The following is a 17633-nucleotide window of genomic DNA, read 5'->3' as shown; positions in this document are numbered from 1 at the left end:
TGTGCCAGGCTAGGCTCTGCTTTCTTAAAGCTACCCAGACTCAGCAATTATGTGACAATACAGCCTTTGATGAGAACAATTTTAGCTTTTGCATGTATGGAACAGGGTAAAACACCAGAACCAGCATCGTGACTTTAAGATTCCCACCCTCCCCAAAGGAAATCTGAGATTAATATCAGCTCTTGGCGCTGGATGACATGGAAGTGACAATACACACCGGCATCACAAGCACGCCTGCTTTTGCCCAGCTTTGGGCAAAACCATCACTTTTTTTCTTTACAGCTCTTCCCAACCTCCCCCCACCCCCCCCCAAAAAAAAACCTGATACAACTCCTCCACCTCCTGGTTGGCAGTTCAAAACAAAAAAGGCTTTAATTTATATAAAACAAAACCATGTATAATCAGTTGAACAACATTGACTGTACAAAGGAATAAAAAAATAAAAAGGACAGTCCAAGAAAAAAAACAAAACACAACCCTCAGGAATGGTACAAGTGTTGGAGAGCAGCTAAAGACTAGTGTTGACATCAGATGCAAGAACCTCTTTTCCTTTTAAATTAAAAAATAAAATAAAATAAATTGCTGAGCAAACATTCCGGGTGAATCTTTCGTTCTCCCTCCAGACAGGATCTCTTGAACTTTACAGGATGAAAAAAAATCAGCTTTGGGCAAAAGGCGCAGGAGGTGCCGCACGTATCAAAGCAAAACCAAGCAGAGGTACGTAAAGTTTTTCTACACATGCAGCAGCTTTGTGACTTTGTGAAGGAAACCTTCGTGCCTCTCCACCTCATGTGCCGGTGCCTGGCTGCTGCAGAGGCGAGAGGCCGCCTGCAGCCTGGCCCCGCGCTGCCCAGGAGATGTTTTCCAGGAGAAGCTGCCTTCTGCAGCACTGGGGTGCATCACCTGTTGGCCGTATATCCCCAGCCCGCCGGGCTGCTGAGCCAGCGATTGTCTTCTGCTGTGTGTTAAGTGATGGGAAACAGGTGCCAGCCATCCCAGACAGGTTCTAGAAATCCCCCGGACTCCGTGCCGAAATCAGCTGCAGCTTTGCTCCTGAGCCAAATCACCACTACAAAGGATTCTTCTCCCCCCTCTGTCCGGGGTTTAATTCTCTCCCTGCTCATTTGAGCTGGGCAATAAAGCACACCAGGGACAAGCCAAGAAACCCACCCCTGCGCTGGGTTTTGTTCCGCAGAGCGGGGAGGGGGAAGGCTCCTTCATGGCCCAGCGCAGAAGCGCCCTGCAGAGGGGCTGCCCACCCGCCTGCTGCTTGCACCAAGGGGGTCGTCAGCCTTGCAGAAACTGCTGCGGCTTCATCCTGCCCGTGCAACGCGACGGGGAGCTCTGGGAGGAGAGGAGCACACCCAGGCCTCGAGGAGTTGCTGACAACAGGAGGAAGATGGCAGCACTGCACCGCTGCTCTCCTCCGCAGAGACGAAGAGCAGTTCACTTTCTGCCACGGTGCTCACAATCCACACGTCCTGGCTGGCTGTAGGAATCCATCAGCACAGCTCAGTACCGCTGCCAGGCCCTGCTCATCTTCTGCAGTAAGGTCTAGGCATGATTTTTAAGTTTCCAGGTGAATTTCCATTACAAATCAATACACTGCCAAGGGACTAAGCCAGGGACGCACATGCCTTTGCTTTGACAGATCTTCTCCCGCACCACGCGCGTATCTCAAGCTCTTGCCACTGAGCCTGCACGTCCTCTAAAACCCAGGAGCAGTCCCACAGGGCAAAGCAGTTGGCTTTCCTGATCTCCTGCCGCAGCCACGAGCCGAGCACGCTCACCACGGCGGGACGTGGAGGCCGGTGACTGCTGTCTGCTGCGCAAACTGCGTCCAGCTTCCACACCCAGCCACAGCCCCACTTCTGCTCCTTCACGCTCCAGCGGGAAGAGCTGCTTCTGCCCCTTCCCGCTTTCATCCAGGAGGAGCCACAGCAGCATGAGCTCAGGCAGGACATCTTTGGGAAAGCAGAGCAAAAAAGCCAGGATTCAGGGCCAGTCTCACGGGGTGGCAATGCGAGGATCCCGGAGGTGCACGCAGCGCACCGCGTCGCGGAGGCAGGACTCTGCTGCATTGCTCCCAATACAGGACAAGGTCGGCACCTTCCCGCTGCTTTAGGCTCGGTGCTTCCCCCCTCCGCTCCTCAGCCCCTGATCTCTTCGCATCTTCTAACGCGCGCCTGATTGAGGCACTGGTCAGTCAGTCGCCTGGGTGGGTTCAAACCTCAGAGCTGCCTTCGTCCTGCTCGCTGAAAACAAAATCCAGCCCCGGGCCTCTGCTCTGCCCCCGAATCGATTCTAAATCCCACCCTGCCTTCGGCACTCAAGTTTTAGGGAATGATCAGAGTAAAGCAGCTTGGGGTATGTAACACACCAATTGTTCTTTCCTTCTGCATATGTAGTATTTAAAAAACCCAGCATAAATCCTGGCAGCGATTGAAAGTCTCTTAAAGCATTTGTATATTTTCATCTTAAAATCCTCCATTTTTCCCCTTTTGCTGACACTGGTAAAGTTAATCCCGTGCTTTTATTTACATGGCTGCATAAAATTTTCCCTGACTGCTTCTTAAAAAAAACCTTAAAAAACAGGTGATATATATATATATATGTATAATATTTACATAAATAAACGAAGAAGGCAAGCAGACTGCTTCCTTCAGCTTTCCAATTGGCCAACTCCTGCCTTTTTTCTTTTCTTTTTGGCAACAGCAGGTTAACATCCTGGTGAAATCGGCCACTAGTCCCCTGTCCCTATTTTCTTTACTACATCCAACAACCACTATTGCACCAGCAATCTGTTCAGGAGTCCAAGAGTTAAAGTTGCAGCACAGACTCTCCTTGCCTACTCCCTTAAGCCTCTCAATCTGCCATTAAATCCATTTCTCCATCGAAACTGGATGAGCTTTTTCCCCTTCCCCCCTCCCCAACCCGGCAGCTGCTGAATTTTCCACCCCAGGCCGAGAGGCAAAGCCCAAAGCATTCTTGGAGGGTCACTTGGCAGAGTCCTCTCCCCCCCGGCCGGCACCACGCTTCACATGCGAAGCCAAACGTGAGCACATTCCCAACGCTTGCATGCGCCGTCAGAAAAGCAGCCGAGGCCCCTCCGAAAGGATCCAGTCGAAAAGGGTGAAGTGTGCAAACATCTGTACATCGGTGGGTGGGTGCGGACACGTTCGAAGCTCACGGCGCCTCCATCCTGCTAAGAGATCTTGCAGTTGTTGCGCGAGCAGTTCTGTGGGGGGCTCTGGGGCGGCCGAATCGACTTGGATCTCTTCAAGCTGTTGCCTTTGCTGCTGCTCCCACCGCCGCTGCTGGCCAAGGAGTACGACCGGCCGTGCATCATCACCGCATTCATCCCGTTGGCCATCGAGAAGGATTTCAGGTGACTCTTGATGGTGACGGGCAGCGGCAGCTTGTCGATGAGGTGCACCGGGGTGCAGGAAACTATGGCTCGGCAGCACAGGTCCTGTAGGCTGAACACTGGTGGGAGAAAAGACCGGACGGTCAAGGTCCAAGAGACTTCAAGGGTTGCCTTCTTCCTGCACTCATTCCTTACACTGTGCAGTTTTTGCTTATAAGAGGAGAAGAGCTAATAGTGACTGCATGGGAGCCCTGAACAGACAGCAGATTAGTCAGGGTAGGTGTGGGAATAAAGGCTCCGGTAGGCTCTGCCTTTGGAGGCCAGGCTTTGCAGGAGGCCAGCTTTAGTGTCAACACTGGGCTCAGACGCTGCTACCCCTCCGCTCTGCACAGCGTGCTGGGCTGGCTCGTGCTGCTGCCCCACGCCTGGTTTTCCCCCGGGCAGCCTGAAGGGAAGGTAGGACAGTCTCGCTTGGGACCTACTTGGTGAGCAGCAGCCACAAGCTGCCTCTCTGCAGGGTGCTTGCAGCAGCGGGATCCCATCTAGCCAGAACAAGCTTCCCAGTGTCCTCGTAGCCCAGTGTAACCACGTGAATCTGCCTTGGGAAGTCGGCTTGGATGGGATTTCCCAGCAGCCGGCCACAGGAGGGCACACGTTCACCTCCAGCTGGCTGCCGAAGTCGCTCTGTTGCTCCCGAGCAGGCAGGCAGGCAGCAGTTACGGGTGCTGCCCTCTGGGAGAGGCTCGGGAGAGTCTGGCAGACACTTTGGTGCGTGGGGCCAGCAAGCGGGATGGGATCGTCCCTCCCTACCGAGCAGGGCGGCAGGACCACGACAAAGGCAGGTCATCCCTCGTGGGGTGCTAAACTCCTGCTGCTCAGCCTGCCAGCAGGACGTGCTGCTACCTCCAGCCAGGAACATGGGTCCTAAGGGTATTTTGCTTCAAAAGTTCAGCGGGCTGGGACATCAGGTGGCCTCTGCTCACTGCCTTCCGCACTGCAGCGCATGCGCCTTGATATACAGAATATCCCAGCCCACTGCTTCACGCCTACAGCAGAGACACGGTTTATCCCCTTTCAACTCCTTGTGCTGCCCTGGGCTCGCTCTGCCTCCACATCTTGCCAAAACAGGAGATACAGGCTCAGACAAGGATAAGGACAGAGTTGCTTACACTTGGGTTCATCCCACACAACCATCTGACTGCAGTACTTTCAAGTTGTGAGCTTAATCACCCTAAGCCTCATCTCGAGTAAACGCAGAGGCGCGGGATGTCCCAGAGCAGTTCGGAGCCCAGACATGCTGAACTGCCCTCTGGAGCTGCCCATCCCTCACTGCAGGGCTCTGGCACCAGCACAGGCAGCTTGCTGCAGCTCAGCTTCAGCGTTTCACCAGGTCAGGTGCTTTCAGATCCCACGGGGACAAGCACATGAGCCTCCCACCCAGGCAGTGCTACCCCTCCACTTCAGCCCCTCCAGCTGCTCACGCAGAGCACCCTCCTCACCTCTGTTGGGTCTCCAGATCTTCTCCATGCCGTGCCGCATGAGGACGATACGGGAGAGCTCCGTGAAGGACTCTATGACGTTGAAGTTGCACAAGGGGCTAACCTCAAAAAAACGTCATGCAGTTCTTCTCCGCGTAGGCCCGGGCCTGCTCCGTGGGCACCTGCCGCTTGAAGGCGAGGTGAAGCCTGTTCCCCACCAGGATCCGGGGGACACCAGGGGCATGCTTAACAAAGAAAAAAAGAAGTGAAGAAAGTCATGGCTTGCCTTTAGTCACGGCAGCTGTCACCCAGCGTTCTACCTAGCTTCAACAGCAGTGACAGGCAAAGGAAGAGAAGCTGCTCTGACTGCTGAGCAATCAATACTACACGCTGAAGACAACTCATTTATCCCTTCCACAGTCCGCTTTAGAGGGAACTTTCCTGTCTTTCTTGCCATTCCCAAGCCCTTTCCTGCTACTCCAGATTTATACCGAACCGATACTGATGGACAGACATTAAACTCTTCCTCTGCTTATAGTGGACTGCCATCATCTCTCCCCAGCAGAGCCACGCTTGTCCCCAGATCAGAGGTGGCACCTCCCTGGGGTTTTGTTAGACTGCTGCCCTCGTGCACCACGTTTCTCCCCCCACAGTTCCACATGCGTTTTGGGACACAGCTGGCACAGTAGGAAGCTAGTATGCTCCACAGGTTCTTCCCTTCGGCTTACCTCATCTATTTCCTTTATCCATCGATCTATCCCATCGAAGGACCAGCGGTTTGTGATGTCGTACACCAAGAGAATTCCCTGAGAGAAGAAAACACGCAGTCAGTAAGCCACGTGGTAGGCAAACTAAAAGGGAGATGCACCTGGAAGACCACTGCTATACCCAGAACCTAAAAGGCTAAACAAACCTTTCTCCAGTCACATTATTTGTGCATTTGCTAGGCCTAAAATTCACGTAACAGGTCTGTACTAACTTAAATCTGCTAGGGAAGGTTTTACTCCCGTTTCCAACAAGAAAGCAGCTCTGGAAGAGACACCAGTTTGGTTTGGCCCGAACAGACCCCAAACCACTTCAAAGTAGCAGGCTCTGCAGAGGAGGAGGAGGAACTGCCCCAGTGACTTTGTATCCAGAGGAGAAAGGCTGTGCTTTGCACACCCTCCTCCTGCCACAAAACTGATGCACATTCACGGAGGCAGAAACAGTTTTCTTCTCTTCCCCTTATGCAGAACACCTGCACTGAATGGCAGCAGCTCACCCATCTTCAAAACCTTTTCCTTTTCCATCCAGAACCCGTCTCATTCAGTCCTCCTGTTGCTGGCAAGGTAGCAGTGGAGTGACTGCAGCGGTCGAGAGCTCTGGAGGACAGAGATCTTCAGCCTGGCACCCACACCGGACCCACCAAGGGCGGCCCGTGCTGCTAACGTCACTGCTCACAGAGCTCCCAGACGAGCGACGCTGGCAAACCCCCGAGGTCCTGCTGCAGGACGCGCAGCTCAAGGCGACAGCCCCAGCGTGAGCTGCAAAACCCAGAAGGGCCGAGGAGGTGCCGGAGGGAGGAGGCAGGGGTAAGCCGCACGCAGCCCAGCCCAAGAAATGTGCCCAGTGCCCAGGAGCAGCTGGGGACACGGGGAGCTGCACCCCTGGGGGGGGCTCAGCCAGGGCAGCGCCGCTGCCTTGGTGCTGGTACGTGACCAGGAAGGTGCTGGGCAAGTCACCTGCCAGTCACCCTCTGCTGGGAGCTGGGAACTCCAGCAACTCCACGGGCTGTGGCACAGCATTTTCAGCATCTTCCCACCCCTTGAAAAAAAAAAAAAAGGGGGGGTTGCCTCCTTCATCCCCATGCCCAAACCCACCTTCCCTAACGCCACCCACGACTCGCTCCCTGGCCACGTGCAGGGCTGGCAGCCGGGACAGGCACAGCCCGAGGAGGAGAAGTTTGTCCCTGCAGCCACCACTGCGAGCCCCGGAGCAGAGCTGGCTGCCCAGCCACCGCCACCTCCTCCTCCCTCGAGTCGATGCACTTCTGGGGACAGAGGCAGTGATGCTCAGCCCTGGGGCACGCAGGTTATCACACCAGGAGCTGCCTCTCAGCATCGGCCCAACACGCAGCATTTAGAGAACCATTTCAAGCAAGCAGCGAGTGCTGCAATTGTTTTACTGGCTTCTTGTCACCCTGTAATCAAGGGCATTTCAAGCGACAAGAGGCTCTTTGAGGTTACTTTGGAATTGGAACCGAAGATACCCTGAAGTGGGGACTACGGGAGGCAGGGAGGGCAGGCCTGGAGAAGCCTGCACCGAAGCCATGCACAAACACAGGAGGGGAGCAGAAGCATCTTCCATTCCCTCCAAGGAAGGTCTAGAGCTCATTCCTCAAGCCTATGATCTTTTTCAATCATCATTTCTAGAACAGTGAAGTTTTACACTCAAAAAGAATGAGGCTTTCCCCCCCCCCCCTTCTTCTGAGGCTTTTTCCCTCCCTTCTCTTGAAGGAGGGAAGGGGTTTCTCCTAAGTCTAGATGGGAGGAAAAAAAAAAAAGAGGCTAAGAAGAAACCGTTTTCACACGAATAAAAAAAGTTCACAGAAACCCAAGCTAGTGCTTTTCAAGAACCCAGTCAAGAACTACCTACTATCAGGATATATTATGTTAAAGTGCGTTTTGAAAAAAAAAAAAAAAAAAAGCAAGACTCGGCTTTCTTTTAATTATTGTTACATCTGTTCTGACTTCTAGCTTCCAAGGCTGTGCACGTGAATGAATGATAACCAGGAAATAACAAAGGAAGAAGTTTGATGACCCCCTTCCAAGACAAACTGCCAGAGAGTTGAAGTCTACTTATTTTATTTCTGGATTGACGGCTTCCTTTAGCCAAGGGAAACAGACCAAGACCTAGTTTGTGAGGACGGCTTCTGCCAGAAACTCGCTCTAGGAGAACAGCGCTTTTAAGCCTGCTGGCAGCTGCAGCCTAGATCTGCTTTAGGGAGGAATAAGGATTCACCACCAGCCAAAACACAACCCCCAGTCCTCGGGAGCAGGGGGGAAGGTCACGACCGTGCTCTCTAACTGCGGGGAGAGACACCGTCTGCCAGCTCACCCCCAAAGTCATAACACAGCTCCATGCGTGACATTTGGAGTTCAGACTGTCAAGTAAAGCTTGCCAAAGCCATAAGACACCAAGGCCGCGTTGCCTAATGCCTTGATCCTGTCCCCATCCTGCCCAGCACGGGCGTTAGGACCGGCTCTGCTTTCAGCCAGCACGAACCGCAGGAAGCAGCCCCAGAAGCGCCCAGGCCGTGGTGCAGCTGCGCTTCCCCAGGTGGCACAGGCGTGCTCCAGACACCACGTTTCCAGGGCACACATCCCCAGCGCACGCTGCCATCGCCGTTCTCTGCCCTGCAGAGAACAGTACGCAGACAGGGAGCTGGCTCCATCTCTGCAGACGGCTCCGAGTGAGATCTGTCAGGTTTTCTTTTCTTTTTTTTTAGTTTTTAAATAAAAAGATTAAGCGTGCAGAATTTTAATCAACTCAACTAGAAAGATGAGTAGATCCCCATTTGCAGCCTAAATCACCCTCTAAGTGCCTAGACGGCTGTCAGCACTCAAATATTTCCATCCCTCTCTATATTTGGTTTCACAAGATATCCACCTCAGTGTCTTGCAGTAACGCTTTGTGAAGGTATTCTGGAGCCCTCACCGACCCTCACACAGCCATTCCCCCCCCGCCTGTCTATAGGTTTTGGTGTTGGGTGGAAGAGTGGACTGACCTGTCTCAGGTCTTTTCAGAGTTAATTTTCAAAGTTCATTTCCACTCTGCTTTTGTTCCACGCTGCTGGGACTGGTGCAAGCCTAAGCACTCCAGTGACAGATTTCCACATGAGCGCACCGTGCCATGAACAGAGGACACACAGAGATCATCTGCTATCGTATCCAGCAGCACACGTGGACACTTACTTTGCCAAAAGTCAAGCTTGTTTTCAGCAGGAGCTTGCACAAAGATCCGTCCCCATAACCAAAGGGGGAAATCAAATCCCGTCGCTGTCTCCTTGCTGCAGGTGCCTAGAGCAGGTTTACAAGCGATGAGCTTTGAAAGGTGGCAGAAGCAGCGTGCTCACCCACCAGAGCAAAGCAGGCTTCTCAGCTGCGAGCACGGGGCTCCAGCTGCTCACACAGGCACGCAAGAACACGGCCGGGAGAAGCGAGCGCTCGCACCAGCGCCACAAGCCTCAGCAGAGGACAGGGCAGCCAGGGAAGAGCCACTCGCTGGTGTCCTCCACAGACAGAGCAGAGCTGAAGCTGCCCGAACACCTCCCCCAGCTGGACTTCTCCAGCCCGTAGGACCAACCAGCCCCAAACAAGGATCCGGCAGCGACGGCAGGCAGAACACTCTGTCCTGCCTTCTCCGTCAGGGCTGGGCTCAGCCGCAGCTTTCCAGCTGGCACCTCAGGCCTTGGCTCGCAGGACAGCTACGCCCTGCCGCCAGAGCATTTCCCAACAGCGTTAACACATCGTGGGGGTTATTTATCCCTGAGCTTTCAGTAAACGTTTCGCCGGGCAGGGCCAGCTCCGCCAGCAGCTGGACAGCCCTCAGAGTGACCCGAGGCAGGTAGAGTATTTGCAGCAACCAAGAAAGCTGCAAAGCACAGCGGCGCCTGCATCTCAGAGCCTGCTGAGTTGCCAAAAGCAGCCAACACCGCCCTGCATACTAAAATGCCCCGAACAGGATAAACAGCAACTACTCAAATCAGCTGCCTAAGCAGAACTCGACAGTATTCATTATTCTGTTAGGGCTGCAGCTTTGCTGTAAGATGGGAGCGTTTCTGAACGTTGATTATGACTCTCTGTAGACAAACTATTCCTGAAGGACTTCATCTAGCACACTGTCTGGGACGTGTTGGCAAGCCACGTTTCCAGAAGTAGTTTAAGTCACTGGCACACGAGGACATCAGAAATGACACTGGATCTGCATCTTCCTTGCTAGATCAGGAAGCGCCACCAGGATTCTTCCTGCCTTCAGCGATGACTGCTGGAATAGCTCGTGTTTGCTCACAGCAGCCATCGGAGCAGCTGCTGCACGCAGCAGTTGAGACCGGCGTGCCTGCTCTGCTGTAGGTGCGCCTGATGCCTTATTACCAAACAGCCAAAGAGCAGAAGTCCAAGAGCGAAACCAAAAGATTTCTGAAGCACCTTCAAGCATCACCAAATACCCTTCCCCATACACTACATTATACAGCAATATAAAAATTCTTCTTAAAGCTCCTGACATTTCAGGTAATTCACTCCTCTTGCAAAGACCAAGGACAAGTGCCACCTCCCAGCTAACCCTCCTATGGGGCTAGAAGTTGGATGACGCAGCTCTTGCCTCCCAGCGAAAGGGGATGACGGCTCTGCAGCTGCGAGAGCACCCAGCACGTGTCACAGCTCTGTCACAGCCGGCAGCAGAGCTGAGCGCTCCAGCTCAGCAGTTCACAGGAGCAGATACTCGCTGCTTGTCACCCATCTTCATTAGATCAGAGCCACAAAACCAAAACAAGAGCTGAGTTAGTTAACTCCTTACACCACAGTCTCTTCTTTAGGCCAAAGAACTGGTTAGCGTGGAAAGGTACCACCGCACCTCAGCACTACCTCACCTTCAAATTGGGTAGCGCAGGAGATGAGATGCTAGTACAGTTCTGAAACCTGGAACACTCCAGAGCCCTAGAGCGTATTCTGTAGGCAGTGACACCACACCACCTCTGCGTTGCGTTCCCACCTCCACCTTGCCCCAGGAGTCAGCACAATGTGGTCTGGGTAATGCTGCCCCCACCCCAGCAGGCTCCTCTCATGCCCCAGAGCAAGACCCTGGGGCGGCACGGTCCGGACCTGCTGGCACAACAAGCCCGAACAGGGAAGGGATGATGAAAGCAACTGTGTTAAGAGAAGGGAAACTCAGACCCCAGGGAAGCAAGAAGAGAAGAGGAGGGAGGTCCCGGGTACAGTATGCCACAAGCCTTTGCCTTGAGCCAAATAGCTCATTGCACCCCCGATGAGACCAGATCTGCCAGACAGGGCAGGGAGGGAAAGCAAGACAGATCCGTGACCCCAGCTGCAAATCCAGAGGTAAATGGGACTTGTCTGCCTCGGCTCAAAGAGGGGCTGGTCCTCATTTAAAGCCAGCTCATCTGGGACAGCAAAACTACTTTGAGATGTTTTCAAAAGGAAGATGTTCCTGCCCAGCATGAAAGCAACACAGCTTTGTATCCACGAGTCTAAACAGCAGTGTGGAAACTAAGCCACGGACAGCCGGTGAAGGCACCCAGGTGCTTGGGAAGAGCCCTTCCACTTGGGAGGGACCCGCCTGCGGCCCAGGCTGTGCTGCACCAGAAAGGGGGACTCACAAGAAGGTCTGGTTCCTGTCTGCAGACTGATTTTCCCCTTGGCAATCAATCTCTGCAGGGTTTAACTTCAGAAGATTCAGTTCTTATCACCCCACTCAGGAAACCGTGAGGTGGGGATGGGAGCCAGGTGTGCTTCCCCTGCTTGAAGGCACTTTTCCTTCCAAGCAGCTGTTTTGCCTATTTTCTTAAGCACTCGCCATTCAGATGCACTTACCCTCTTCGCAGTCAGCCCTGGTAAAAGCCAGGCCAGCCTCCTGCTCGCCCAGCAGCCTCTCAAAGACCTCTGGAAACCCAGCTCTGAGCCACTCTTAAAGCTCCCCTTGTGTTCCTTACAGGAAGCTCAGCTCCGAGCCTCCATCCTCTACTCAAAAAAAAAAAAAAAAAAAAACCAAACCTTTTGCTGGGCTTCAGCATAAAGGTGCTCACTGCCAGTTTATACCAAGCTGTTCTTGAACAAATATCACACTGCTCTTTAAACAGAGCTTTTCCCCTCTGGCATCTCTCTTCTCTGCTGTATTTATTCTTCCTGAGCTTTTGGTAAGTTTAAAAAAAAAAAAAAAAAAAAAGCTGTTTCTCTTGCTTCCAGCTGGATTTGCATCAGGCTTTCTACAGCAGAAGTCTTGAAGTCTGACAATACCAAGATGGAAGAGAAGAAAGACTGAAGCAAAACAGTCCAACACACAGCATCAAGTGGACCTCCAAGAAAGCAAGCACAGGAGCACTTCAGTTCTTCCCCTTGCCTGAGACCACACAGGCTTAAGCTGCCTTTACGCTGTCAATAAAATGGTATTGCCAATCTTCTAAGCAGCAGCTTTTACTCAGAGCAAGGAGAGCACTGCCCAGCCGTGCCGAGGTTAGCTTCTGCACACTGAAAACAACTACAACTATTCAGGTCCGCTCCTGCAAAGACATTCGTTGTTCACATTTAACATCACTCCTGCTTTGGTTAACCATTAGGAGTTTAAATTAAGATACTTTCCTTTCATTGAAAGATGTGGAGAGCCATTTAAGAGACAGCATCTGTATTCCTGCTAACGCAGGAATGTTGCTGGATTGCCGCATGGACGCCAATCACCTGATGCCAAATCCAAGTTTTACTTCAAGCCACCTGGAGAAGACTGCACCGGACTCCGGGTACCAGCCTTCAAAAGGCACCCACTGATCAGTGCTCCCAGGCAAGAACATTTTTCAGAGGGCAGTGGAGAGTTTTCACTTGGGAAGTTCCCTTCCTTCCCTGGGCAGGCTTGCTGCTTGGGCTGTTTCGTTGTTCTGAAGGGTAGAGGCTGACTGTTGTGGCACATCAGGACCGAGGCATCACCACAGTTCTTTGGAACAGGGATTTGTGGCACAAGCAGAATAGAGACCTTGAAGTATAAGCTACACTTTGCTGCCTAGGTAGGGTGCATACCCCAGCATTCAGCAACAGAGTATTCACATTAAAAGGACCTCTGCCAAGCCGGCTGATTATGCTTGTTGTGAATGTCTCAAACCAACACCTTGACAAAGGCAGGCAGATAAGACGGATGAGGCAAGCTTTCCAGACTTTAAAGTGGGAGTTCCTAAAGCAATACTGATGAATAAAACAGAAGGGCAAGATGTTACCTCCAAAGCAAAGGAGATCAAGAGCCTCGCTGTGAGGACAGAAGATAAAAGCAACCCATTTCAAACTTAAGGTCGGCCACGTATACAACACCTTATCCCATCCAGCATCAAATGTAATACCTACAGAAAACAGGCTGCGGGAACTTGACGGATGCACTCTAGGTGCCTTACAGCTCCACTTCAGCTTCTAGGCAGACGTGTACTTCATCTATCCAAGTATTCTCCTCACTACTTTCACCTCTCCCATCTGCCCCAGATCACCGTATGGCAGCTGTGTTCTGGTGTGCAAGGTGCAGGCTCTGCTGGGCGAAGCCCTATGGAGGCACAGTGTTTGCCCGGAGGAGTTCAGGCTGCACAAAGGGGAGAAAGTCTGCTGTGCAGCAGCTTGGGAGAGCAGGTCATGCTGCAGACGGGTAAAAGCTCTCAGATGAGATTTCTGGACACATTAGGTGGAAGCCTACCCCTCTCTTTGGTTTCTATGGCCAGGTTGATTTGGCCATCTGACACAGCAAGGATTCCAAGAACGAGTGACAGATCTGGCACGTGGGCCATCAGAAAACCACGCTGACCCCTTTTGTTCGCTTGTAACAGGGGAGGGAAAGGACACCGCCTCAAGCACAAGTTATACTAGGACAAAAGCGCTAGAGTATTCTGAAACAGAGTATGGACAGAGGGAAATTTAAACTCACACACTGGACCAAGCGTGCAAGGGATCCTGCTCTCTCCCACTGCCCGTGGCACACGCCAGCACTCCCCACCCCGCACTGGGAAGTTGGCCTCCTCTTCAAAGCAGCTGCCTCAAAGCCATGAAAGCACCAGAGGCGTGCACAGACAAGACCAACCGAGACACCGGGGGAGATATCAACAGCGCATCCCAGGCTAAGTGCTTTCATGTCTAAAGCACAAGTGAATATGCAGAACATCTTAGGGAAAGAGAGCATGACGGATTTTGCCAGTTCACAAAGCAAGTCCCCAGCTACAAGAAGTGAAAAGCCAAGAGCAACAGTGGCAGAGATTGAATAGAAATGGCAAACTTCCCAGTGGCTCGGAAGCTGCTGGGATACTGGCTCGGTCAATAAGTTGATATACAGTTTCGGACTCAGTGAGTAGAAGGAAGAGAGTTTTCCCAACTTTTTAAATTGCAAAACACCGTCGTTCATTTAACTTACTGAGGCTCTATCTAGAGGGACCCTGTCATGTTACTCAGGGGATGGCTGTTGATACAGCAAGAAAGCAGTATTAACTAACAGCAATTTTTCCAAAGGACCGGAAGATTTCTCTAATGTTCAGAGCCAGCGTAATTCTGGAGCAAGCCCTAAAGCAGCAGCTCAAAATTTAAACGCAGTTTCATGTTTTAAGGAGTCTACTTTAAAATCCAATTGAGCTGCTCTAGTTTCAAGTTTACGTGCAAGTAGGAGAAACCTTATTTTTGGAACTGACTTGGAGGCAACGCAGACGAAGAACTCCTTTGGGAAAGCTGCTGTCATATTGAACCAAACCTAATAAGCCTTGGAAGTTAGCATCCACATTAAAGCTAAGGTAGATCTCAGATTAGAATTGCCACATCCTCTATAACCCCACCTTCTCAGCCCTTGCCTAGAAACCAACAGCCTGTAACAGACCTTTTCCATAGCTGTCTAGGAAAGCGTCACTCACTCCCATCTTTCCCATCGTTTCATAAAATGAGAAAACTAGACTTCAAGAATACATCTGGTACCTCTCCGTATTTACGGTTCTCATCTTTTTGATGCTTGATGCATTTCTCCTCAGAGCTCTTAAGGCTGTAAAAAATTTTAATGCCATTGTAAAGAAAAAGAAAGTGTGCTCCTGTCAAATAACTGAGAGCAGCACTTACCTGGGCTCCTCTAGAGTATGATCTGAAAATGGTACAAAATCTTCCTTGCCCTGATGTGTCCCTGCAACAAAGAAAACTAAAATTACACATATGAAATTTAGGAAGGAAAAAAAAATAAATCAAAACACAAACTACAGATCTCTCATTGGACTAGAAATCAGGGTAGATTTCATCAGTTCTTAGAACAGGCATGGTACATGAACTGCTCTGCAAGGTATTTTCAGGAAGAATCTGAAGATGTTTGCTGGGTGTGTCACCATCTTTGGTTACAGTCAGACATGCAGAGCTTCCTCACTGTCACTGTGCTTGTGATGCAGAAGAACGTAAACCATTTTATTCTCTTGCACAAAGGATCTTCTCTCCGGTTCCCTACAGTCCACTGGAATTCAAAGTAAGAACGAGACTACAGATCTCTTCTATCACGGAGGAGCTGGCATATCATAAAATGAACATAACCACTGAAGATGGGAGAGATTGTCCTACGCTATCTAGTCTCATGGATTTTTTCCGATGCGTTTTAACCAAAATGAAAGGAAGAACACACCTGGATCTGACAAACCTAGACCAGCATACCCAACACACAGCTCAGAAACAAGACTAAGGAAAAAAAGTTTCTAACCTGCTGTCACGACAAGGGGCTGTTCGGACACTGACTGCAACTCCTGACAGTAAATACGACTACGTTACCAGCACCAGTCAGTGCCTGTGGGAACATCTGGGACAGTAAGCCAGAGCTCAGCGTGCTGAGCTGATTTAACCAGTGTACTGTGAAAAGCATCAGGGTGGTCAGAGACATGGGACGGTGTCGGCCTTATTTGCTTCATACTGGCCCAGTGAACACACGTTAACGACCGCTGAGGAAGTTAATGAATCCCTCATACCCAGATATGCACCAGATAAATGAAAAGGGCAGGGACCTCAAGTTTTAAGACAGTCATTCAAGGATCTTATTGGTCCTGTATATCAACCTAGCAGCCTGTGCTTTAATCTCCTTCCCCAACAATCAAATATTTGGTTGCGTGAGGAAAGTAACGGTAAAAGATTGCATTAAGACATCATAAACCAACACTACCAGCTTTTCTTCACGTAAGGTTCTGTGCTGGTTCTCCAACTCAAGGATTATACTATAAAATGAAGACTTCAGGAGGGAAGCAGTGGGTAACTATATACATGAAGCTGAAATGTTAAAATAGAAGTCTTACAAGAGAAACAAAAGAATATTAAAAGCACATATAAACATACGGGTAGAAAAGATAAATTAGCTGTTCGAAACGTTAAGGCATTCAGCTCCTTGGAGATCAGGATTATAATTAAACCATGAAACTATACACTGTTAGAGTCAGTCATTGAGGCTGAGAGCATGGTGTTCCTCTTCCCTATTTAACGAGTCACACGGACTACTAGCATTCCAGTTATTTCACACATGCTTTGGTAGATGTTTAATTTAATGTTTTAGGGCCTGTGTCATTTCCTACTAGATCCAGGTGAAACGCAGAACAAGGGCAGCCTATCTGTCCTTCCTATCTCACCTACAGGATTCCTGAGGCAGCTTCCCAGCAGTTGAAACCTCAAAGCTTGGCCAGGACTCTAGGTCTTCTTCCAGTGCTGACAGACAAGAGAAGGAAGGAACCACCACTCACGTGCAGTGTTCCCACATCTCCATCCCAGTGTCAGGTCACTCCAGCAAGCCTTGCTCTCCAGGGATTCACCGTACTCTGCAGCTGAGGGGTCTATTCATTGCTCTCGTTGTAAATTTCTACTCAAGTCACTGAGCAATACCCAGGCTTCCATAGGAACTGAGGGCTTCACCCCCTTTGTCTTCCCAATTCTCTCACATTGATTTCTCATCCTAGGATTTCAGGGAAGTCAAGTATTTATTTCCAAAATACCATCGTTCCCTTAGTGACTGAGATCTGTATGGGAATACAGTCAGGTATGACAGAGAAAGTCTCACATTGGACCACTCTGGCAAAAGACAGCAAGCTGCTTGTGCTGCTCAGGAATGGAGAGGGGTCTGATTTGCTAGAATAACTCTCTGGTACAAAGAGCTAGGAAGCCTCAGCACTTGGCTGGGGATGCTCTGCGCTCTCCACACCTTGGTGCAGCATCCCACTCGCAGGACTAGCTGCCCCGCTCGCCAGTAATGTGCTCACAGCCAGAGCAGCTCAAAATGAAAACTCACCAGAGTTCCAGCTTGACCCTTCTGCCGTCCAACAAGATGGTAGTGGTCTTGTAGTCAATTCCTAAAAGGAAAACAAAAAGTTGAGTAAACACTGAGCAGGTCTTCGGAGATGGACAAGAAACCTGCTTTGCCCACCCACATCCATTGTTTCGTGTTTACGTAAAGTGATGTTTTCCTCCCTCTTGCTCTACTACATGGTTATAAAGGATTACACAGACTTGACAGAGCAGATCTCTGCTTCAAAGCAAAGCCTACTCTTGTGGAACTCTTTTCCCTCCTCCCTAAAAATACTGTTAACCCCTAGGTGGCTTTCTATTTCTCCATTAATGAGTAGAGCCTGTAAGGGCTCCAGCTGTGGGAGATCCAGTGGTCTGCAGCGTTATCCCAAGTGTTACAGGATTCTGGGGGTGAGCCAGAGATGAACAATTTCAAAGCATGACCTGCAGACCCACCGCCTCCAAAAGAACATCACTACCTGAAATATTCAAAGTACATTTTGGGAGGCGGTGATGCTGAAAAGCCTGTCCAGAGAATACAGTTTCTTCTTTCCAACTATGAAGACATAAAATTGAGAACTCCTACAAGGCATGCTCACCTGCTACACTTGCTAATAAAAATACACGAATTAAAACTTCTCACTTCATTAAAAAGTGAAAACTCAAACTTGGTGGCAGATGAAGTGACTCCAACATCGACGCATTTTGGAACAACGTTACTTTCTCTATCGTCATCTACACTCATCCTTCAGGTTATTGCAGCACGCAGCAGCTCGT

At 50.7% G+C, this 17633-nt stretch overlaps 1 protein-coding gene across 1 annotated transcript in view; it reads right to left on the bottom strand.

Annotated features, from left to right (window-relative positions):
• Positions 1 to 340: 340 nt before the first annotated feature.
• Positions 341 to 17633, bottom strand: part of RAB40C (RAB40C, member RAS oncogene family) — a 33435-nt gene continuing 16142 nt past the window's right edge. Inside the window, 6 exon segments of the mRNA XM_040574305.1 lie at positions 341 to 3486; positions 4867 to 4978; positions 4980 to 5090; positions 5574 to 5651; positions 14679 to 14739; positions 16861 to 16921. Coding sequence (XP_040430239.1) covers positions 3206 to 3486; positions 4867 to 4978; positions 4980 to 5090; positions 5574 to 5651; positions 14679 to 14739; positions 16861 to 16921 — 704 coding nt within the window. The 3' untranslated portion in view covers positions 341 to 3205.

Source organism: Cygnus olor, chromosome 15 (genome assembly GCF_009769625.2).
Source record: "Cygnus olor isolate bCygOlo1 chromosome 15, bCygOlo1.pri.v2, whole genome shotgun sequence".
Taxonomy (NCBI): Eukaryota; Metazoa; Chordata; class Aves; order Anseriformes; family Anatidae; genus Cygnus; species Cygnus olor.
Note: the sequence above shows the minus strand (reverse complement) of the source record. Positions and strands in the feature narration are given on the sequence as shown.